Below are 24,550 nucleotides of genomic sequence, written 5' to 3'. Positions count from 1 at the left end.
CTCAGGTCTGGTCTCTAGGTAGCTAGATGTCCTTGGGCAAGTTATTTAACCTCAGTCCTCTAGGCTTCAGATTGCTACTTGGAAATTGAAGGGCCAGCTAATGATCTTGACTAGCTACCTTTTTCAACTTTAATATTCTGTGATTCGATTAAGGAGACTTAATTTGTTTCCTTCTTTATTGATTCCCATTGTAACTCCAAATTAGTTTCTCATCTTACCTCTTTAAAATCTTGGATAACATTTCTCTATCTCAGAAAAAAAAAAAAAAGCACGATTCCTAGTATGCTTTCCTCACTCACGTGTATAGAGGAGTCCCAAGTAAGAACTAAACCCGTTCTCCTAGAAGATGATAACAGGTTGACCTATTTGTACCCATCTGGGCTGTCTGGAGAATTGGACCAATGACAATCCCCAGCAGCAATCCTTGATTGGCATAACTGGAAAACCACAAACTGGTACTCATTATGAGATTTTCTGTTAGCAACACACTAACTCATTCATTCTGTAGCCACGAAAGATGTGGTTGTACTCCTGGTATTAACACTACATACAATGAATCCAAGGGTGAGGTATTAAGTGTATTTCTAACATAATTAAAAAATCCCTATTCCTTTTCTTTTTGGAGTAATGCTTCTCCCTCTTTTCAAAGGTTGAAATTTCCTTGGACCCCAACAAGTATGTCTGGAATACAGTATTCTGGAGAAGAGGTAAAACTGAGCAAGGTTAACTCTTAGCCAGGAGGAAAAGCTATGCTCCCCGTTTCCATGGAAACACATGTTAGACTAACAATAACGTGAATGAACTATTTTGAGTAGTCATTTGAAGGCTTGCTAGCTCAGGAATTCAGGGGAGTCAGCTAGCCCTATACCCTGCTTAGATCTGTATCTATAGACACATACAAAGCAAGGCATCTCTGCAATACGAACACAGCAATCAACATAAGAAGTCAGTTCTTGCTGCCCCTGTAGCCCACTGGCCTCCTTGATGTGCTGTGACAACCCAGGACAAATCCGGAATCATTACCAGTGCATGTCCAAAAGAAAGAGGTGATTTCCTCCAGTCAGGTTTAGACCAACACCTCCGGCCAAGAGAGAGATTAGCATTACCTTCAAAAGGAAACACAACATTAACTTTAAACAGACTTGGTCTCGTAACACATCTCAGTCTCAGGTTTCAGTCCACGATCAATACAGATAAGCAATGTGTTCCTATCAAATTTCCTTCTGCTGTTATAAATTGTTTTTCTTTTTAACATTATAATGCTATCTCCCATGTCTCACTTTTGAGAAAATTCTCACATCACATTTTGTGTGTGTGTGAGTCAACCTCAAAAAATTAACTGAGTGCTTGCCAAAATATATAAATACTGTAATTTAGAACCCTGGGGATGGTCAGCTCAATAAACTTTCAATTAACCAGATTATGTTTATTTCATCAGTCCCTACCCCTCCATTGCTACAATAATTCTCCTGCCTATCATTCTACTAATGCTTTCCAAATCCTTATTATCTATAATTAGATGCCTGTGTTCTTTCATTTCCTTCCATATTTCCTCATACCAAAACCCCACCTATCCTTCAAAGCTTGCCTCCTCTGCAAAGATTCCCTTCAACCTAACCAGCTCTGCTCTTAATCTCCTTTTAGTCCTCATATTTTATTCTTTTTAGAATATTTGTGCTCTTTAAAAGTATCCCAATACAGGTCTAATAAATTCTAAACACTTGGAGGAATCAAGGCTGTAAATATTTTTAAGTTGCCATATCAGAATTCTCTTTATATGGCTGGGCACGGTGGCTTACGCCTGTAACCCCAGCACTTTGGGAGGCCAAGGCAGGTGGATCACCTGAGGTCAGGAGTTCAAGACCAGCCTGGCCAACATGGTGAAACCTTATCTCTACTAAAAATACAAAAATTAGCCAAGCTTGGTGGCAGGAGCCTGTAATCCCAGCTACTTGAAAGGCTGAGGCAGGAGAATCGCTTGAACCTGGGAGGCGGAGGTTGCGGTGAGCCAAGATAGCACTATTGCAGTCCAGCCTGGGCAACAAGAGCAAAACTCCGTCTCAAAAAGACAAAAACAAAAACCAAACAAACAAAAAGAATTCTCTTTGTATAACTCAGAACAGTTAATTATGCAGTTCTGATGTGACCAGCTTGTACCTGAGGGCCTCTGGAGTGGTTAAATGCCTCTACCAAGTCCATTCTCTGCTTGGGATTGACAGAGCCATCGATGGTGGCATAAGTCAGTCCATGCTTCTTCAGGTGCAATGCTACAACTTTCAGCATGTTGGTCCACTGAGAGACAATGACACTGGAAAGAAGAATAAAATAAAAAAATACCCTAACATAGATTAAACAGACTCATCTGCAGGGCTTTAATGCCCTCATCATTCTTAAGATTAGCTATCAAATGTTGACAAGGAAAGGCTTTCTGCTACCTAAGGGAGAAGGCACACACTTAGGTCATATCTGAAGATTATAATGCTTCCAGTTATTTCTAGATCCTTTCTACAATTTATTTAGTGCTAAATGAAGTCAGAAAAAAATGGTAGCTAGAGTAAAGTGATGACTCCAGCCTTCTTTTATTTGGGGTCCTAGTGCTCATCCAGAAATCTGTGGTCCTGCACAAAAGGGACACTGACCACCCTTCCTGTGCCAGCCAGAACAACAGGCTCCTCCCTGCCCCCACACTGTCTTAATTCGAGTTCTAAATTTTTATATTGAATTATTTAATATATACAAATGCAGGTGTATAGCACATATGTCAGGTATAACAAATGAGTCCTTGTATCCAAGTACTCAGCTTAAGAACATTATCAGCACTGCTGGAGCCTCCTCACTCCCTTGCTTTTCTTTATATGCTTCTCTACTTTTAAACACTTTTTCAGATGCTTCGCTTACCCTGATCCTCTAGGGATCTCCTTTTCAATTTGTACCACAAATATTTTAATTAGAAATCACAGGGAATGTGTGCTATAACCTCAGTGCTTTCTGCTGAGCATGACTCACAGTCCTTGATTTATAACTCTTGGCAATATCAAATTTTCTCACATAATTATGACCAATACTTGGATAATGAGAAAACGCAGTTACCTCTTTTGGGATGCTGAATTTCTTTGAATTGCCTCCAATTCTGCCAACAGAGATGAAATCTGGGAAAAGGTTACATCAACATTGTATGTTTAAGCAATTCACTTTTCTCCATCTCCTCTCACCTGCCATGCGAAGCAGCCTCCTACATGGCGTCTGTGCTCTGGCCTCACCTGTCTGTATTCCACCCTCCTCTCTGCAGCCAGAAAGCTCTTTCTAAAATGTGAGTTTGTCACTTCACCCCTCTGGCTAAAGCCCTTCCATAGCTTCCCACTGAGGATAAAGGCCAAGCTCCTCAAGGCAGCTTGCCGGATCCTTGCTGCTCCAGCCTCTGCTTCTCTGGGTTTGTTTCTCACCATGCCCTCGTCAAACGACACAGCAATCACACCAAAATTCTTCCCATAAATCACACTTTGGCTGTCTTGTCCATTCTGTTCCCTCTGCCTAGAACACCCTTTTGTGTCAGCTTAATGTCACTTCTTCTTGGAGGTCCTCCCAACCCCCAAAGTACGGGTTAGGTGCCTACTGCCCATGTACTATCATAGCACCTTTTGTTTCTATTATCACGGTCCTTGTCATACTATATATTAATTGCTTATTATCTCTTGCTTCCAGGACTTGAGACACTCCAAGGAGGCAAATATTAGGAAAGTAACTTCTCTGTTTCGGCCATGTGTGAGGGGCTGTGAGTGCACACATGGCCAAAACAGAGAAGATACTCTCCTAATGTTTGCTGAAGAAGAAAGTGAAAGAGCTTTACCCACTTTATGGCCTGCTCCAAATGTTGTTGAAAAGGACCTGTCCAGATGGAGGAACAATTGTTAAAGCTTCCGAACAGGCTCCCTGGGTATTCCCCAAGAACCCTTAGGGTGCACTTGAGTCCACAGGGGAGCTGTCAGTAAGAATACGTGGGGCATGACTTTGGAGTGCAGCTGGGCTCATTCTTCCCAGCTGCTCATGTGAAAAACCTTTCAAGAGCCTCTAAGGGCCCCAGAGTTCACCCCCAGAATGCTGGAGAAGGAAGAAAACTGGGCTGTAAGTCAATCAGGAGACAAATATACAGAAGTTCTTCCTCTGTCCTCATATGGCTGGACCACTTTGGGACTCAGATTCCTCATCAGTGAAAAGAAGGACTTAGGCCAGATAAATTCTGAGGTGCCCTGAGCTCCCACATTCTAGGATGTCGTTACAGTGGTCACCACATGGGGCTGCTTTCCAATCTTAACAAACATTCTGGTGCCTAGGCAGGAAGTGAGTCACAGAACTGTACCATTCAAATTAGCAGACAGCAAAGCAGGTACATCTGTTATTTAGTTAACAATAGAACAGAGACACTGATGTGCCTGGTGTCTTGGCAACTTGAGATTGTGGAAGGCGCTGTGACTCCCACATGAAAAAGCTGGCCATGGTGTTTTGAGAAAACTGCAGCAGGAGGGCTGGATTTATGGCCCACGAGCCAGGGTCAAATTCCAGTAAGAAGCCTCCTTCCCTACTTGAAACAACCGTATGTGGTTTGAACTATTAATGGACATATGTTAAGAAAACTTGTCAATAAATATTACCTGCATTTAATTAAACAAGGAACACAAATGATTAGGAATTTAAATTTTAGCCCAATAGCTCACTCTGAAGGCACTAGCATGTGTGTTCTGGCCACATGGGATGCTCTTCTTATGTTTCTCTCAGCTATCAGTGGTAAAGACCTAGGTAAATGTTTTAAAATTTTAATTAAAAGGCAGCATTCCTTTTAAAAAATAATGCCATTCCCCTGGAAATGACCTCCTTTCTAGTTATTAATACACTTTTTCAAAAAAAGCCTTTGAAGAGAGGTTGAGCCCAAGAATGGCAGCTTGAGATGCTAAGAGAGAAACAAGCCTCACTTTCAAGACAGGCAGGATGATGAAGCACATTCCGAGCCAGCAGACAGGCAGGACTCAGGTTACGGCATATCTCAGCCTTCCTCCAGCAGAATGTTTCTGCCTTAAAAAGCTCTGACGAAAACAGAGCAGAATGACTAATGAAGACAGAAGGCTATGTAGGAAACACTACTCACATGTGGAAGCCTTTCAAAGTCAGAGCGATTGGCGCTCGCATGTATGACACAGTCTCTAGAGTCAAGCCTTTGTTTTCCTTTTAAGCTTTCTCTAAACAAATTGCTCACTTGCATAGGCCCCGTCCCTAGCACAAACCTGGCAAGCTCCCCAGTGACCCATGACAGAAAACCCACTTCAGTGCAATGCTGGGGTTGTCCCAAATTACTCTCTCAAAGCCCCCTATGTAGTAAGGCTTTAGTGTTATCTGTGAAATAAATGAAGCTTTAAGACTGGAGGGAGAATCTGATCAGCTAGAATTTAACGGCTCTAGCTCTGCTGGCAAATGGCTGTTTCCACTTGGACAAATGAGGTGCTGTCACACAGGAAAATGTGTGAGGAATCGAAGTCTCTCGACTACTACAGAGGAGACAAAAAGTACCTTGGTGCTCTCTCGCATGCCTTCAAAAAGCTCCATCTTGAAGAAGGTGCCGTTAAGGGAAACAGTGGAAGATGGCTCTGAGTCACGGAGTTCTGACAAGGTCAAAGCACTGAGCTGTTCTTCCAGGGAAAGGACGAGACCTTCACCCTTCAGTTCCATTGGATCCAGGGCCTGAACAGATAAAAAAGGACAGGAGCAGCTGGGAGTCAAGGGAGCAAACCTTGTTACTTGTTGATGATGTTTTGATTGTTTAACACTTCACAGAGCAAAATGTCTTGTAATTTGTCATCAGTAACTCCTCAAGACACCTTGATTAAAGTGTGATCTTGCAAGTTTTTTCACCAGATTAAAGATAAACCAAATGATGGAACTTTTTAAAGACTTGCCAGGCAGATGACATAATCATTCTATTTTTCCAAGCTAGAATATAATTGAGATGTTGATAATCAGAATACATTATTACAGCTCCTGAAATGAATAAAATACTCCTCTTAATTTTGGATGTGCCTCTATCCAATGTAGGGGCAACTTTTCAGTCTGTATAACTATCTGAGTTTTTATAACTGGAACCCAAAACCCCAAAACTGCCTGAAAGCAGAAAACCCCAAGAACTAAATTAGCTTTATGACATTCTGAAGTACCAGAGCATTCACAAATGGCTTCTTTTTAAACAAAATATCATTTTCTTTTCTTAAACAGTTAATCTAAAACAAAATAAACAATAGAAATACACTATTCTTGATGCCATAGGAATTATCAAGATTAATATGAAATAAAGCAAAATAAATAAGCCCCCTTTTCTCCAACCCACCAAAAAACAAAAATAGAAAAACCGAAACAGCATTTCCTTTGATCAAGCAGACTGGATCCCAGTTGGAGGAGAGTGAAATTGACTTCTCAGGTGGCCCCTCTGGAGCACTATATGACAGCAGGCTGAGGGCTCTTCTTACCGACTTCAGTAAAGAAAGATGACAGCAACACTGGCGGAGTCTCAGCAACTGGGACAGTATGTGGACGGTGCTGGATCTCGGCGAGTCTGCTGCCTCCGAGTGTCTAGGCTCCTCAGACCCAAACTCCAATGCCACTTCCAAGAGGGAAGACAAGCCACAGGATGGTACAGGATTTAAAAGAGAAATACGGAGAGAGCCAGGAACTACATGGGGCTACTTTAACCATGTTTGATCTCAGACTCAATAATATAGTTACAACTCACTTCTATAGGCCACTTCAATTAGGCCAAATGAAATATCGGTTTTTCCTTATAGAACTACCTGCATTTTAATAAAGCAGATTTAGGAAACAATTAAAAAGAAGCTAAATAAACACCAGATCTCGTGTTCGCAATCAGTAGATTTTACTCTGGTTTGAGGGTCTTAGTTAAGGTCAAATCTCTGATACCAAGGATTCATAACCTCACACTTCTGTGTTTTACTGAATCCAAATCCCCATTTTCATCAGTCATATGTATTTATGAGAGTCCTACAGCTTACCTCTACTGAATGGATTATTAGGGCTTCTTCCAGATTGGTTGCCTCTACTTTCATGTCTTTTTAGATAGGATTGCAGAGCTGACCTGCCTCAGATTAAAAAGAAAAAAAAAATGCATGTATAATGGTCACTAAGACCTGCTTAACTGTGCCTGCAGTGGGATCTTGACAAATTATAGAAGTAGACTTGTTAAATGATGCCAAGCTCATAAGAAGCAATGGCCAAAGGTAATGCAAAAGAAATAGTTATTTTAAAAAACCAATCTTTTTTTAAAATAAGCTAAAAAATATAAGGTGTAAAAGAAGAAAAAATATATTTACATTAGAAATGTAAATGAGAGGTACCAAATAGGAGACAGTAAATCTGGAATTCAGGGAAAGATAAGAGTTCAAGAGAAAGTGCAAAGAACAGATGACACAAAGGATTACAAAGTCGTCTTTTTAAAGTTCCGGTGAGATGCTGGATGACAGGTCAAATGTCAAAGAGATATCATTATTCAGTATAGCCCCATGAGGACCAGACAGATTCAGTATATGGTGACCACACCCTATGACTTCTATGCAAGGAAGCCAATGAAGAGTAGGTTCAAAATTTTGCCTTCCATGTGTGTATGAGACAGAGGTAAGCTGGGGAGGGGAGAAGGAGAAAAACGGGGTAAAAAAAAAAAGGGAATACAGACATCCAACTAATCAATAATGCCATAAAGTTTGTGGAAATTTGACCTTCAACTCACTCCCAAAAAAAGACAGGAATAAATGTGTGTGAGAAGGTGCTTCTTTAATACACACACCTTGATCTTGCAAAAAACACATTGTAAACAGTCTCTTCATCTTCAGAAAGCTTTAAATGGTGCAACTGAAATTTACGCTGGGGCAGTATCACCTGGAAGAATAAAAAAAAAAGCTGGCATGAAGCTATACAAATTAACTGCCTATTATAGAACAAATTCCCCATACTGACACTGCATATCTAGTCAACCCTGGAATGCAGCTTCCACCCTTTCTTAAACACAGGACTGCTCCAACATACAGTACAACTGGTTTGCTATGACACTAGGCATGGAACTGCAACCCTGGGGCCTCCTCACAGGAGGATGGGAGACTCAGAGGATCCTGAAGCAAAGCTGATGGCTGTTCAACCCAAGACAAGGACACAGTCATGTTCCTTCCCTGGCCTCCCCCAGGGACAGGTACAAACTTGATTACCAAAGGTCTGCCAGTAGAGTCCAGCTGGTCTTTTGTTCTCCTCAGCAAAAGGCTCTTGGTTAAAATACTTAACCGTTCTCCTCCTTTCTTTGAGCCATTGTCAACCTGACTCCTCCACAGATTGAACTCATCAAATGGAGAGCAACGGAGAAACCTTTTTTGTTGAGGAAGAAGGGCACAGAGTAGGGAAGGAAAAGTCAGGGAGAATGGAATAAAGGTTCAAAGTAAGATATAAGATGAAAAACAAATCAGATTTTCTGTTACACCTGTTATCCAATCACTTTTAAAAGTGAATTTCATAGCAAACCTTTGCTGGACAGATCAAAAGGATGTAAGTCAATAACAAAACCACATTATAAAAATGTGAGTTTTCCTATTAACAATGCCTACGCTGTCACAACAAGACATATAACCAACAGCTAGAATTTGTTCCTAAAGCTACAGGAGCTAAGAAAGAAATTTCACATCCTCTTATGGCTGACTCGAATAAAAATAAGTATTTTATTTTTAATTTTTTTCTTTAGAGACTGAGGTCTCGCTCTGTCACCCAGGCTGGAGTGCAGTGGCATAATCATAGCTCACTGCAGCCTTGAACTCCTGGGCTCAAGCAATCCTCCTGCCTCAGCCTCTCGAGCAGCTGGGACCACAGATGCACACCCCTGTGCCTGGCTAATTTTTTAATTTTTTGTAGAGGTGGGATCTCGTTTTACTCCCCTGGCTAATCTTGAACTCCTGGCTTCAAGCAATCCTCCCACATCAGCCTTCCAAAGTGTGGAGACTACAGGTATGAACCACTGCACTCAGCCAAATGGAAATATTTTAAAATCAGCATTCTTTTTTGTTTGCTTCAAATAAATTGTAGTGCTAGCCCTAGACCATATGTTTTAAAGCAGAAGTAGCCGAAAACATTCACTGGACTTAAGAATAATTTAATTCAAGCTGTCCTATATTTTTGCATATATATAAGGGCTGAATGTAATCAAAGTCCTATGTCAACAAATCAACAGCTATTTTCTCATAAATATTTATTCTTTTGTCCTTTAAAGGTTGACAGGCCTGCCATCTCCTAAACAAGATAATCTGGCACATACTAAGGCTTTATTATGAGACATGAAATAATGATGAAGGGATACAGACAGGGTTCATATTTACACAGTCACAAGAAGTTACTCACTTCAGCAGCGAATACATATCCAATAAGTTGTTTTGAATGGGGGTTCCAGTGACAGCCCAACGGGCACAGGCTTGTAGCTTACACACAGCTATGGACGTCTGCACTCGGGGATTCTTAACATTGTGAGCTTCATCCAATATGATTCGAGCCCAGGCTATTCGAAGCAAAGGTGTTGAGGTGCCCTGGAAGAATCACAAGTGAAATCCAGCCACAGTATGGGAAAATGTACATGTCCTTAAGGACACAAGGGGAAATAGCAGGCAAGCATGGAGGACCCACATTTACCTTTAAATTTGCTTAGCTCAGGTACACTGAAATAAGAATTAAGAAACCCAAGAGTAAAACGTCTCAACTGGTTCAAATAAATAAGTTATTTGAGAGTCTCAGTCTTTGAACATAAGATGTCTAAGAGTAAAATGTTTTCAAATTTGGGTTTCCTTTTTTTTTTTGAGACGGGAGTCTCGCTCCATCGCCCAGGCTGGAGTGCAGTGGCGCGATCTCGGCTCACTGCAAGCTCCGCCTCCGGGCTTCACGCCATTCTCCTGCCTCAGCCTCCCGAGCAGCCGGGACCACAGGCGCCCGCCACCACGCCCGGCTAATTTTTTGTATTTTTAGTAGAGACGGGGTTTCATCATGTTAGCCAGGATGGTCTCGATCTCCTGACCTCGTGATCCGCCCGCCTCGGCCTTCCAAAGTGCTGGGATTACAGGCATGAGCCACGGCGCCCAGCTGAGTTTTCTTTTATTCTTTAAATACACACTTAAGCAATGGCTGTAGACCATGACTACACCAGGCATTGAACCTGCAAATTCACTCACTCAATAAAACATTTACTAAATTTTACTAAATTTACTAACGATTTTCCAAAAGTCTACTTTTAGACGTGAGATGCTGAACCAGATATAAAAAACAGTTCCTACCTGCAAGAGCTCAAAATCTAGCAGAGGAGAAAAACAAGCGTAAAGATAATTACAATACGATATAGATATAGTAGGTCCCACTGGCTAGTTCAATACCTGAAGTGGGAATCTGGCTGCTCTTGACGAAACAGCACCTGACCCATTGCGGATACTCAACGTCTGCTGAAGAAACAAAGTGCTACAACTTATGTAAGCACAAGGTGCTGGCAGAGGCATTCAACCAAACCGGGGGAAGGTGGGAAGGGAGTGGTCCAGAAAAGATTCTTGAAGCAGGTTTAAAAAAATTAACCTGGGAGAAGGAGCAGAGGCAAAGCGTTTCATTTGGAGGGAGAACAGACACAACACTGTGACAGAGCATGGCGGGAACTACAGATCCCTTGGTATGACTGAGCAAGAGGTGCCCCAGGGAGGGGCAGGGTGTCATCAAGAGATGAGCGACATACAGGTAGGGCAAGATCATAAAGAGCCTAATATGGCCAGGTGTGGGGGCTCATGCCTATAATCCCAGCACTTTGGGAGGCCGAGGCGGGTGGATCACTTGAGGTCAGGAATTCAAGACCAGCCTGGCCAACATGGTGAAACCCCATCTCTACTAAAAATACAAAAAATTAGCCGAGCATAGTGGCGGGCACCTGTTATCCAAGCTACTTGGGAAGCTGAGGCAGGAGAATCGCTTGAACCCGGGATGCAGAGGTTGCAGTGAGCCAAGATCGCACCATGCACTCCATCCTGGGCGACAGAGTGAGACTCTGCCTCAAATAAATAAATAAATGAAGCCTAATACATCATGAAAAGAAATTTAGGGTTTATCCCAAAAGCAGTGGAAAACCAGTGAGCAATCTGAAAAGTTCATCATCTATAAGTCAGAGTTGGTTATAAGCTGGAGAAATGTTCTAGAGATCTCTCCAAATACAGAAACCTGTGAATATCCTGTTGGGCTAAAAGGATAACATATAGAAAAATGAGTTCTTGGGATAATACTGTATTTTCAGAGTATAATTACATGATAAAGCCTCTACATCACATAACTGAGGCTGCCCTGGACCCCCTAGAAGACCATCACGTATTCACAATTGTCTCTTAGCCTCTGGCCTTATTATTTGCAACCCTTTTTTTTTTTCCGGGAAGTAAAGGGAGGCAGGGAATGATGGCTTAAAATCAAAATACTAGTAGTAAAATACTAGTCTGCACAATAAATATTAAAAATATCATGAGTATATACCCCAAATACTCTAAAATAAAAATAGCAACAAGTAAGGCTTTTATATACTCAGGTGATTATTACCCCCACAAATACAATGTAGTCATCTTTCATTCTAAAAGGCAGCTGAATCCTGTGGCATAGGTTGATCTTTATCACTGAGGTGGTTGTCTGGAATAAGGGTGATGGCATAGAGGAAAGAACAATTCCTTTCCACATGCGGATCATTTACAGCATTCCTGACCTCCAGGGAGGTCCTCTTGCTATCGTGGAGGCTGAGAAAGACTCCCATTAAATCATCTGTGGCTCCAACTCCACTTCCCTGGCTGCCCCCCAGCCTCACCTCCACATTGAGGTTTGCACCTGGGATCTCTGCCTCTTGCTTGTTTGTGGGAATCTCCTTGGCCACGAGGCTATAGGTAGTGATCACGATGTCATATGTAGAGAGGCTGCGTAGACATAAGAAAGAAATCAATAAATGGTCCCACTATAGAGGGACAATGAGAGAGGCAGAGTTGATCTTTCAATAAAAATGCCTACAAATGGAAGGACAAACAGCAGAACTCATTAACTTGTGTCCTTAACACACACACGCACACACTTTTGGAGGTAAATTTTACCCACTTGGTTTCCCTATCTCTTACCTCTGATCATTTACCGTCTGCTCACTATAGCTACCACAGCCTCCCTCTTACCATCCAGTGAGTCAGAAAGAAAATTCTCTGGCTGGGATAATATAATGCTTAATATGATCTGGCCAGAACAGAAAGTAGGATAGAGTTGGGAAATAACAGAAAGTAGGATAGAGTTGGGAATTAACATTTAATAATGATTTGAGATGGATGACACCAAAGTCCCAGGGGGAGAAAGATAACCTCAAAGCACTGTTCACCTTGTATCAATGGTGCTTTCCTCCCACCACTCTATAATGGATTTGTGAAAATTCACTGATCTAGTTTGACATTAGGATATAAAAATACACGCTGTAAGCTTTCAGTGTATCTTGCTTATACTCGTTACATATAAAGATTATTAATGAGAAACACAAATCTTTTTCCAGTGAAGCTTAATATTGTGAGAACTTCAATAAATACTTTATTTTATTTATTTATTTTTTGAGACAAGGTAGGGTCTCACTCTATCCTGTCTCAAAAGTAAATAAAATAATAAAATAAAATAATTTATTGAAATAAAGTAAAATTCTGCTAATCATAGATCAAGCCAAGTTTATATTAAAAGGGAAAAATTATCACTTATAATTAGCATACTCAGCATCAGAAATGATAATAGGTGAGTAACCTACCCTGGTCATCCAGACTGGAGTGTAGGGGTGTGATCTTGGCTCACTGCAACCTCCACCTTCCAGGCTCAAGCGATTCTCCCACCTCAGCCTCCCAAGTAAATGGGACTACAAGTGCACACCACCACACCCAGCTAATTTTTGTATTTTTGGTAGAGATGGGTTTCACCATGTTGCCTAGGCTGGTCTCGAACTCCTGAGCTAAAGTGATCTGCCTGCCTTGGCCTCCCAAAGTGCTCGGATTACAGGCATGAGCCACCATGCCCGGCCCCAAGAGAACCTCAATAAATACTTATGATAAAAATGATATGCCTAATTCAGAGAGGCAGCAGTGTCTACAAGTTACCCTACTATCATATAAAGAAGTATAATTCAGAATGATTCTAATCGGTCAACTAGTACATTCTAAATACCAAACAAGTTATGCTCAAAGTACAAATCAAGTGAGATTCAATTTATTTCTAAATAAAAATTTAGCACAAAGGCAGACAACTCACAGTAATCTATGCCAGGGAAGGCCTGCAGGCCTGCCACTGCCACCCTGATGCCTTTTGCCTGCAGAAGCGACTCTCAGTCATGAGAACTGGCCTGTCATAAGACAGAGGGGCACCAATCTAACAACTTACTCCTGAAACACTGCCGCCCCGTTCTTTAGGAGATAAAATATCCAAATTGGAGGCTGGGGAGAGAAATTACTTAGAGGCAGAAATAACTTTGTTCTCATCCTTGACTACAGCAGCCAGTATTCAATCTAGATCGTCACTCCGCAATTAAGAACAGAAAACAATTCCTTTAAAACCAAAAGACAAAGACTAGGACTAAGATTGCCATGTGGGGAAGCATTTTCTTCCCTCCTTCCTGAGCATCCCTCTTCAAGAATTTATAGTTAACTCTAATCGTCCTAAATTATTGAGTCTAAAGCATCTTAGATGGTTCATATATTAAAAAGTCATAAAAATATAATCAACCTATAGCAACTAATCATTAGCATTCTATCAAGATGCTCTGTAGAACTGGGCTGGTTCCATTCACGCTATGTACACCTGGAATCAGAACTCCAGCAGCCATGAGGGCCTTGCGACACATCTCCTTGACTAGGGGAATGCTGCTGCCACCTGAATGGCAGCTCCGGCATCTCAGGCCTCCTCACAGGGCAGCTTTCATTGAGGACAATGACAAGGACACAGCAAAAGATCACCAGTAGACCTCAGGATACAAGGCAAAGGCTGTATGGTGACGAGACTAAAGATCTGTCTTTGGCTTTCACAAATATGCGTCCTGATTAAGTGAAATCTCAGGGACGGGAGCAAAGGCCCGTGGGCCCTTGGGCAGAGGTGCTGAACGCCCCCACAACTGCGTATTCCTGCACTTACACTCTGGCACGTGAATCCCGGTTTGGCCCATGGTAGAGATAGACTCTTAGTTTGTTGCTGTTCACCCGTTTCTCCACCTCATTTTTCCAATGATGGATCAGGGAGGCAGGACAGATGATTAGTGTTCCATGGGAAGTAAAGTCACAAGAGTCTTGAGAAGGGAAAAAAATCAGTGCCTAGTTACATTCACCAAATGGCTTTTAACTTTTTTTTTTTAATATATGGAGACACGGTCTTGCTGTGTTACCCAGGCTGTCTCAAACTCCTAGGCTCAAGTGATCCTCCTGCCTTAGCCTCCCACAGTGGAATTACAGGTGTGAGTCATCGTGTTTGACCGGCCTTTAACTTAAAGGCATTACCTCTTCCTCTTGACTGACTTTTCTCCTTCAATTAATATGTTTAACCATTGCTCTTATTTCTATACAGAGCCTATAGTGAAGTAGGAAATGGAAGAAATGGTCTTTTAAACTGAAACACTTGATTACTTATTTTCTCCACTAAAAGTACAGGCAGAAAGAGAGGCTAAATAGGGGGAGGAAAGTGGGTGGCACATGACCTCAGTGTGAAAAAGCAATGTGCTTTCACAGAGTGGCTGGAAGTGAAAGCTGGATCATTTCCTAACTCCTCTTGAGTTGATTCATTATAGAGGCGTATGGAGTATTGTTATACTTTCTGAAAAGCATAACTTAATGTACTTCTACCTTAAAATTAAGTACAGAAACCTTTTTTAAAAAATAAGCAAACATTGGTTTGGAACCAATTAGTGATGGTTTGTTTATACCATGGCCCCTCATCTCTGCGTGTGTGTGCCTGTGCTACTTACACATGCTGCTACTACACACAAAGGGATATAGGACCCAGCTGCAACAGTGCTCATTAGAGGCCCTGAGAGCAGATGCCACAGATTTTTTTTTTTTTTTTTTTTTTTGAGATGGAGTCTTGCTCTGTCACCCAGGCTGGAGTGCAGTGGCGCGATCTCGGCTCGCTGCAAGCTCTGCCTCCCAGGTTCATGCCATTCTCCTGCCTCAGCCTCCCGAGTAGCTGGGACTACAGGCGCCTGCCACCATGCTCGGCTAATTTTTTGTATTTTTAGTAGAGACGGGGTTTCACCGTATTAGTCAGGATGGTCTCGGTCTCCTGACCTTGTTATCCGCCCACCTCAGCCTCCCAAAGTGCTGGGATTACAGGCGTGAGCCACCATGCCCGGCCCACAGATTTTTAATCTATCTAAGCAACTGAGAGCTGTACTTGAATACATGGCAACTTACATGTAGTGTTGTCTATACATAACATATTCAATCTTTAAAGTACTTATAAAGTTATTACTTTTTATTTAATTTTTTTTAAGAGACAGTGTCTTGCTTTCTTGCCCAGTTGGCCTCAAGCTCCCAGGCTCAAGTGATTCTCCTGCCTCTCCTCCCTCAATTGGGACTACAGGTGCATACCACTGTGCCTGGCTAAAGTTACTACATTTTAAAAACATATGTTAAGATAGAAAGTGTCTATAATCTAGGAACTTCTAGAATTTCAGAAACATGGAAAATAGCTTCCACTATAGTGACTAAAATGTGAATTTGTGACAGATCTTCCTTTAAAAAAATTAATTTGAATCTACCCTGTAGTTATTTCCCCAATATTTCCAAAAATAATAATTATTGGCCAGGCATGGTGGGTCACACCTATAATCCCAGCACTTTGGAAGGCTGAGGCAGGATGATTGCTTGAGCCCAGTTGTTTGAGACCAGCCAGGCAACATGGTGCGATCCTATCTCTACAAAAAAATTAAAAAATTAGCTGGGTGTGGTGGTGCAAACTTGTGGTTCCAGCTACTTGGGAGGCTGAGGTGGGAGGATCGCTTGAGCCCAGGAGGTTGAGGCTGCAGTAAGCTGTGTTCATGCACTGCACTCCAGCCTGAGCAACAGAGCGAGACCCTGTCTCAAAAAATAAGAATTATTATTATGCTTAAATTAAGTGTTCTAGAGCCTCAGCTTTCTCCATAAAATTCTGCCTAGTTTATAGGCAAATTTATACAGAAAAAATGATCACTTATAATTAGCATACTCAGCATCAGAAATGATATGATAGGTGAGTAATCTAATACTGGTTTTCCAGTAGAGTAATTAAATATGACCAAAGGTGTCCTTTTTTAGCTGAAGACATTCCCCTCTTGGGTGGCTCAGATGACGTAGGGAATGGCAGGCTATTAAGGCACTTCTGTCTACCATCTTTGGAGAGCCACGTCAAAGCTGTGCCTTTCTCCTTTTCTTTCTTTTTCTCTTGATTCTTCTGGGTCAGGATGAGTGCAATCATTGTCAGGGTTTTTCCTAAGCCCATATCATCCGCTAGAAAATAAAAGCAAAATTAAGAGAGTTAATTGCTTAGGGCAAATAATCAACCCTAGTTTAAGAGGAGAAACCACTGGCAGACATTTCCCCATTGTTCTCTGTCAGTGCCACTCCGTCACTACTCTGTGCCTACCTTAATGGCTCCTTTATCTTCCTTATTCAGCGGAACCCTAGCACTTGCTCTTTACTTTGAGATCTAGGTCCAAGACATTTACTATGACTCTTGTAAAATTTAAAACTTACAATTTGAATATTATTCTAGTCCCTATGTTATGTTATTACCCGCACAATGTGCTGACTGATATCTATTACAGTTTGATGATCCCTTACCTCCAAAAGCAAAAAATGTCCAGTAGATATATCCTACTACTTACTTTACCAGTACCAGAACATTCCTGGAGTTAAAATAGCCTTCCATTCCCTTAACTTATTCATCAAAAGAGGACATAAATGAACATTTCTTGGGTACTGTCATTGTACCAATCACTGAGCTTATCTAATTTATTATTTATACTCTACAGAGTACGGTTATCCTCATTTTAACAGACTGCAACACTGAGGCTACTATAACCCATTCAAAATAATCATTCTGCCATAACAGAAGTGGAATGTCAGAGCATGGGCTCTGATTTAAATTCTGGCTCTGCTACTGTCCAGAAAAATAATTAACATAGCAGGCCCATAGGCCTGCCTGCTATCCTTTGAAAGGCCTGCTTACAAGGTTGCCTCTGGAAACTCGGATGTAAGGTAAGAGTTGCTCACTCTGCCTAAATTGTTTTGTACAAGCAATATGGTTTATGTTGAACACCTGCTTTCCTTCTAGGAGTAGGAAAACTTGGTATATACCAGGCTGAAGCCACCTGTGTAATCAGCTGAAGTAACCAGCCCCCAATAAAAACCTTGGGCATTAAATATCTAATGAGCTTCCTAGGGAACCTTTGACGCCTGTTGTCACAACTCCCTGCTGGGAGAATTAAGCATATCCCATGTGACTCCACTGGGAGGACACTGGAAGCTTGTACCTGGTTTCCCCTGGATTCTGCCCCTGTGACTTTTCCTTTTGTTGATTTTGATCTATAGCCTTTCACTGTAATAAATCACAGCTGTGAGTATGACCATATGCTGTGTCTTACTAGCAAATCATCGAACCTGGGGGTGGTTTTGAGGACCACTGACACAGTCACTTACTAGCCATAGTGGACATCTATCATGGTTCCTGAAAATTGAACACCTTAGAAAATTTTAGCCTGACAAGTCCCCAAAGCAGAGTGGAAAACTTGCTTTCTGGTTTCTGTTGCAGCTAAGGCACTGGCAATATGACCTGGCTCTATATATCAGATGTACTCATAAACATCTTTAATTCAGGTATAAGCAGCTTTAGAAAGAGACTCCCTATGAAATCCTTTCTGCAGGAAAGAGTGGCTATAGAAACAACTGACTTTGGGGTGGCACTGGTTGCCTCTAGCACTTGGTGAAGCAAAGTAGCTGGGATGCTTTTTATAGACTACTTTTAGGCCAGGTGTAGTGGCTCATGCCTGTAATCCCAGCACTTTGGGAAGGCCAAGGCAGGTGGAGCACCTGAGGTCAGGAGTTAGAGACCAGCCTGTCCAACATGGCGAAACCCCATCTCTACTAAAAGTACAAAAAATTAGCCAGGCGTGGTGGCATGTGCCTGTAATCCCAGCTACTGGGGAGGCTGAGGCAGGAGAATCACTTGAACTTGGGAAGCGGAGGTTGCAGTGAGCCGAGATCGCACCACAGCACTCCAGCCTGGGTGACAAGAGCGAAACTCCATCTCAAAAAAAAAAAAAAAAAAAAAAAAAAAGAGGGAGGCAATAGACTGCTGTTTGTGTGTTGGCTCTAGCCATGGCTCCTGAAATTGGCCTCGAGCCTGGCACTCCGTATCTCCTAGAGATTGTGGGAGCCACCAAAAAATAAACTCCTCCTCTGTTTAATCAGCCAGTCAGCTTCTACTGCTGGCAACCAACATCTTTGATCCTAAACTGTGTATTCTTGAGCAAGTTGCTTAACACTTCCACGCTCCACTTTCATCATCTGTAAAATGAGGAATAATAGTACCTGCCTCATAGAGTTCTTGAGAGGAATAAATGAAACAACACTACGTGTTTAGCACAATGCCTAAGCATTCAATAAAGGCTGACTCTTATAATACCACACTTACCCAGAATTCCTCCTTGTGGCTTCTGACTTTCTCGCCATAGTAACCAAGCCAATGCCTGCTTCTGGTGTAGTAGCAAAGGGACCTGACAAAGGTAATAACCAAATGCTAAGCATAAATTCCTAATGAGAGGCTATGCCGAGCCTGGCTATACGAACTCTACACTCTCCTATTTTCTACAAATGATTCCCTCAGTATTCTAACTGTCCTCATGTAGACCGTTCATTTCACCTTGAAGTCCTTAACAGCACCCTCTCTTCAAGGGTAACCATACTGTCCTGGTCTGCCCCTGTTTGTTTTGGGTTGCATCTAATGTTCAGCATTTCTATTAAGAGTCCTCCCTACACCCCAAGTGAGAGTCCTGATTTGTCTGCTTAATCAGTCAAAATCAGTCTCTACAGCTTTTATTTTTTTATTTTTATTTTTTTGAGACAGCCTCGCTCTGTTGCCCAGGCTAGAGTGCAGTGGCGTGATCTCAGCCCACTGCAGCCTCCGCCTCCCAGGTTCAAGCAATTCTCCTGCCTTAGCCTCCCGACTAGCTGGAATTACATGCGTATGCCACCATGCCCAGCTAATTTTCTTATTTTTAGTAGAGATGGGGTTTCACCATGTTGGCCAGGCTAGTCTTGAGCTCCTGGCCTCAAGTGATCTGCCTGCCTCGGCCTCCGAAAGTGCTGGGATTATAGGTGTGAGCCACTACGCCCAGCTCTCCGCTTTTAACCAAGACCTCTGACTCTATTTTCAGCAGCCATTACATTGGCTTTTCATTATTTCCTCATTATCTCTTAAATTTGCCTCTCCTTTCTGCAGCCAATGTCCCAGTCTGCACTACTGGTCATAAATTTCAATAGCCCTTTGACCAGAGTCCCCCTTCTAGTCTTCTGTACTCCAGTTTATCTTGTACTCTGTTAGAAAAACTAATCTTCATCAGTCATCCCTGCTTAAATGCTACAGCGATTCCATACTATCTCTTGAGCTATTCAGATCTAATCCTTCATCAACGCCAGGCTCCTACTCAGTAACATCACCTGCTACTGCTGGCTCAGGTACTGATGACACCTGATCACCACTTCTGAATACCAATCTCTTTATCTTCCCACTAGTCACCACTCCCTCTAATTGCAGCGTTTTATTCCTTTCCTCTCTGCTATCTAAAGGCTTTCAATTCCTTTAAGGCACAAAGTAGGCAGACAACAAATAATCACTGACCTAGAGTGATGTTTCCTTTATTCTGAATCCCTTTTGTACTTTATAGTATATTACAAGGCACCCCTTATTTCTGCCTTAAAGCCTTTGCTAATTGTTTTATATACATTGTATATGTATTTTCACCCCAACTAGTTCATTACAAGCAGCAATTCCTTCACATTCTTGTGGCACCTACCAACTCAACAAATGGATCCTTTACTGCTATAGAAATAAGTAACTTTATGACTTTTTTAAAAAGGGGTTTTGTTGTTATTGTTTGCACTGTTAAGCATAAAAGGAGAGGATTCTGCAAGGGAAGCCATTCAAGCATCTATCTGTAGGAAAGGTGTCTCAGAAAGTCTCTCTGCCAGCAGTTTCATGGGGCTGCTGGAGCACTGTCATAGAGGACTGCACCAGTAGTCTTCCCTGGCTCACCTTCAGCCCGGCGGGATCTTCTGCCACAACCGTCTCACCAGGACATGACTCAAGTGAGCGATGCAGTTGACCGATGGCTTCACTTGTGATTTTCCACACTGCATGAACGTGATCTTGGTTTGTATGGCCTGCATACAAATAGGTGTTACCTAAAAGATGTCACAAGTATGTTTTCTTTATCCCTTTAGAGTGAACTTAGCTACAAATGGCCCTGTATCTGTTTCTTACCCTCCTTGTTAACTACTCTCCTCAACTTTCCATGTCTCTAGCAGTTCTCAGTTGGGAAACAAGTGGCTTTTGCTTTTCTGGTCACTGCCAGCCAACCCAACCTCCAAGCTCCTATCTCCTGATCAGTCTCCTGTCAACTGATCCTATTACACATTTCAGGCTCCACTTGGAATCTTCATTCTGCAGTTACCTCTGAATTCAAAGTTGCCTAGAAAGTTCAGGAAGGAAACACTTAGCTAATAGGGTGTTATTGCTCTCTGTGGATCTATTAGTCATCAGTCTTTTTTTTTTTTTTTTTTTTTTTTTGAGACGGAGTCTCGCTCTGTCGCCCAGGCTGGAGTGCAGTGGCGCGATCTCGGCTCACTGCAAGCTCCGCCTCCCGGGTTCACGCCATTCTCCTGCCTCAGCCTCCCGAGTAGCTGGGACTACAGGCGCCCGCTACCACGCCCGGCTAATTTTTTGTATTTTTAGTAGAGACGGGGTTTCACCGTGTTAGCCAGGATGGTCTCGATCTCCTGACCTCGTGATCCGCCCGCCTCGGCCTCCCAAAGTGCTGGGATTACAGGCGTGAGCCACCGCGCCCGGCCTAGTCATCAGTCTTGACTCATGTCTCTCCTCGGTCTTACACACACTTACACACACACGAAAGAATAAGAGCATATCTGCAGGTCTGCCTACCTCATAATGATGCGAGCTAGAGTTTTCATCCACAAATGCTGACTGGATGACTCCTATGTGCCAGCCACTGAGCTGACTAATCAGCATACAGTGGTGAACAAGGTAGACACAGTTTGTGCCCTCACAGAAAGCTAAGTAACACGATGCAAAGCTCTACTGAGCTGCACAATCTTTATTATACGGGCAACTTCTGACTTAAGAATGGCTTCTCCCCTCATGTGGGCACAAAGACATCTACGGTAGTCCCTCCTTTTCCACAGGGCGTATGTTGCAAGACCCCCAGTGGATGCTTGAAACTGGATGGTACTGAACCCTATACATACTATGTTTTGGCTTTTTTTTTTTTCCCCATACATACATACCTATTTTAAACTTTAATACATTAGGGACAGAAAGCATTTAACAATAATAACAATAAAATAGAAGAATTATAAGAATATACTGTAATAAAAGTTATGTGAATGTGGTTTCTGTCTCTTTCTCTCTCAAAATATCTTACTGTACTGTACTCACCTTTTTTTGGACCACAGGTGACCAAGGGTAACTGAAAGTGTGGATAAGAGGTGACTACTGTACCGGGTGGCACGTAACTCACAGGGGTGGCTATTCACAGCAGGGTCAGGCCCTTGGGTCTTACCTCGATAGCACTGACTGGATCCTCCAGCAGTCACCTGGCAGGCAGACTTTAGTTCTAGAGAACCCACAGGTTGGGTACCACGACGAGGAAGGGGTTGGGGAGGCACCAGGTGGGGAGGGCCAGTGGTAGTTTTGGTGAAGTGACTCTGCTGTGGTACTTGACTGTTACTCTTCTCATTAGTTCCTGCTCAGAAAACAAGGGAAGAGCAGATTAAAGTTCAGCAAACTAAGTGAAGGGACCGTATGTGTGGAGGTGAGGTCAAGAGAGAGGGATCATCACCACTCCGATGAAGGATTCCTAGAGAATGTGTAGCATTTTACCAGTTGCTTAAACAATGGGGAAGAAAGTAGAGTCCACAGGAAACAGGAGAAAGTTTTTTATGAACCATAGGTGTAATGTGAAAGAAGTCTCAGAAGCAGAAAATAAAATGGAAAAGTGAATGAATCAACACATTCTTTATTAAAAGGGCTTCCTGAATGTCTCTTGTAAAGTCGATGCAAACCCGGAGTTCTGAGGCATAAGCCACTTTACCTTGCTCTGGGGAAAGGGTAAGACCACTGAGTACTTCCTCCAGCTCCTGGATTTGTTTGATCAACTTCTGACCCTTGTCTGGAAGAGCCTGGATGTTCACTGATGCCAGTGTGCTCTGAAAAACAGATTCCATCAAATGGATCTCTCCTCTCACACTGTTAGATGAATAGTTTCAGATTAAAATAGCCTGAAACGCCCAAACTCTGAAATTATGGTCTTTTAAATATGTGTGCAAAAACCAGAACCTTTTTTAAATTTTAACCCAGCTGGCTTACCAATCTTGAAAATATAAATAGGGGAAAAGGCAGAAACTAAACATGCACCTATAAAACCTTCACATGAACATATTTAACCCTTCTGTAGCAATGAGATCTCATATCTGCCCATAACAAGCAATGCTCTGACCTCAGAAACAAAACACGAGTCAATAGTTACCTTCTTTTGTTTCAGTTGTGTTGTAAGGTAGACACACCGGGCTACTGGGTCTGAGGGTTCTACCTTCTTGGAAACACCTGAGGCAGGAGACACCTTTCTTTGCACACTTCGATCAGGGAATTGGAGGTTTTCCTTCGTCTCTAAGTCCAGAGTCGAGTCAAAGAGTAGGGGGCTCCCAGGCTTAGAGGAAACAAAAACAACATCATCTTCCTCCTCGTCGTCACTGCTTGTGGCAGCTTCACGGCCCTCACCCAGGGAAAGCCCTGGTGCTGCTGGTGCAGCCTGAGCCGCTGGTCCTCCAGGAGCAGGCACACCGTGGGTCTCCGGCCGCTCTTGGAAATGCCCCTGAGGCAGGCTTTTCTGGGTGGCCTGTATGCTAGGGCCATCCTTTGCCTTTGTTTCTTTAGCCTCCCAGTTCGTGTACTCCTTGTTGAGGGGTCCCCCTTTCTGGGGCTTGCTTATTGAGTTGTGACTGTGAACATTTTGAGGCAAAAGCTGGGTAACCTTTTCTCTCAGAGGTTCTGATTCTCTTTGGACATCTTGACTCTTACCACCTGATTTCTCCTGAGAAGATGCAGATGGTCTTGTAAGCTCATTACCTTGGCACTGTTGAGATTTAATTTCAGAAAAGTCTCTTTTGTGTGTGCCTTCAGTCTCTGCCTCACACTGAATCTCTGCTCCCTCTTCTTGCTTCTTCTCTTGAACTACAGATTGTTTTTTCTTTGGTACCAGGCCAGATGAGAGGTCTTTCTCCATCGTTTCAGGCTTCTGTTCTTTCTTTTGATCGAAAAGCTGATCTCCCTTTTCTCTTTGCTTCTTATCAGCCTTCTTTTCCTCACCTTCACCTTTGATGAGCTGTTTCCAGAGAGCTGGTTCTTGATTCTTGTCAAGTACCTTGAATGGATTTCTCAGCCAGTTGGAAGAATGATGAAATGTCTCAGATGCATGCTGAGACTTATTGGGTACAGAATGTTCTTTGGAATCAGGATCCTAAAGACAAAATAATTAATCTTCATATAAAATATTAATGCAAACTTCGTATCTAGAATGCCTTTCCTTTTCATCTCAACTTTTATTTTATATACAGGGGGTACATATGCAGCTTTGTTATATGCGTATATTGCACTCAGGCAGTGAGCATAGTGCCCAATAGATAGTTTCTTAACCCATGCCCTCCTCCCCTCTCCAGTAGTTCACGGTATCTATTGTTCCCATGTTTATGGGTGCTCAATGTTTAGCTCCTGCTCGTGAGAACATATGATATTTGGTTTTCTGTTCCTGCATTAATTCACTTAGGATTATTCTGCAGAAGAAATGGAAACACAGTAAAAGCAGTCCAATATTTCCTGAACATTCTTTGTACCATTTCCACGTCTAGAAAAGACGACGTGCCAAACCCACAAAGGACTCATTTCTTCACGATACTTTCGAAGCTTGGTTCCTTCTCTGTCCATGATCACTGTTTTCCAGGCCTCAAGGAAAAGTAGTGACAAACCAAAGTGCTTTTACAATCACAATGGCCACAGTGTATACTTTTCAGGAAAAAAACTATTCTCTTAAGATGAACTTTTCCCCAAACCTAAACATTGTCTTAAAACACTTGCTTTGATTTTGGCTTTAGGAGGATTTTACTGTGGTAATCTAGAATCGTAAGTTCAAGCCACACCTCTGCCA

At 42.4% G+C, this 24,550-nt stretch overlaps 1 protein-coding gene across 3 annotated transcripts in view; it reads right to left on the bottom strand.

The window, feature by feature from the left end:
* The window catches only part of TTF2 (transcription termination factor 2), a 43,947-nt gene that overhangs the window by 6,691 nt on the left and 12,706 nt on the right, over positions 1-24,550 (bottom strand). For 2 of the 3 annotated variants that reach the window (XM_063599320.1, XM_003806285.5), the window contains exons 5-21: positions 22,877-23,866; positions 22,442-22,556; positions 21,911-22,093; positions 20,368-20,495; positions 18,748-18,829; positions 16,443-16,562; positions 14,221-14,371; positions 11,891-11,996; positions 9,427-9,608; positions 8,253-8,406; positions 7,838-7,929; positions 7,050-7,132; positions 6,510-6,643; positions 5,560-5,730; positions 3,091-3,149; positions 2,158-2,308; positions 1,024-1,106 (exon numbers count right to left, since the gene is read on the bottom strand). In XM_063599320.1, the coding sequence (XP_063455390.1) occupies positions 1,024-1,106; positions 2,158-2,308; positions 3,091-3,149; positions 5,560-5,730; positions 6,510-6,643; positions 7,050-7,132; positions 7,838-7,929; positions 8,253-8,406; positions 9,427-9,608; positions 11,891-11,996; positions 14,221-14,371; positions 16,443-16,562; positions 18,748-18,829; positions 20,368-20,495; positions 21,911-22,093; positions 22,442-22,556; positions 22,877-23,866 (2,984 nt within the window). Of the gene's footprint in view, positions 1-1,023; positions 1,107-2,157; positions 2,309-3,090; positions 3,150-5,559; positions 5,731-6,509; positions 6,644-7,049; positions 7,133-7,837; positions 7,930-8,252; positions 8,407-9,426; positions 9,609-11,890; positions 11,997-14,220; positions 14,372-16,442; positions 16,563-18,747; positions 18,830-20,367; positions 20,517-21,910; positions 22,094-22,441; positions 22,557-22,876; positions 23,867-24,550 lie in introns of all 3 variants that reach the window. The other variant, XM_008951983.4, reaches the window with a different exon arrangement.

Source organism: Pan paniscus, chromosome 1 (assembly GCF_029289425.2).
Source record: "Pan paniscus chromosome 1, NHGRI_mPanPan1-v2.0_pri, whole genome shotgun sequence".
Classification (NCBI taxonomy): domain Eukaryota; kingdom Metazoa; phylum Chordata; class Mammalia; order Primates; family Hominidae; genus Pan; species Pan paniscus.
The sequence above is the reverse complement of the archived record's forward strand: the minus strand, read 5'-3'. Positions and strand labels throughout refer to the sequence as shown.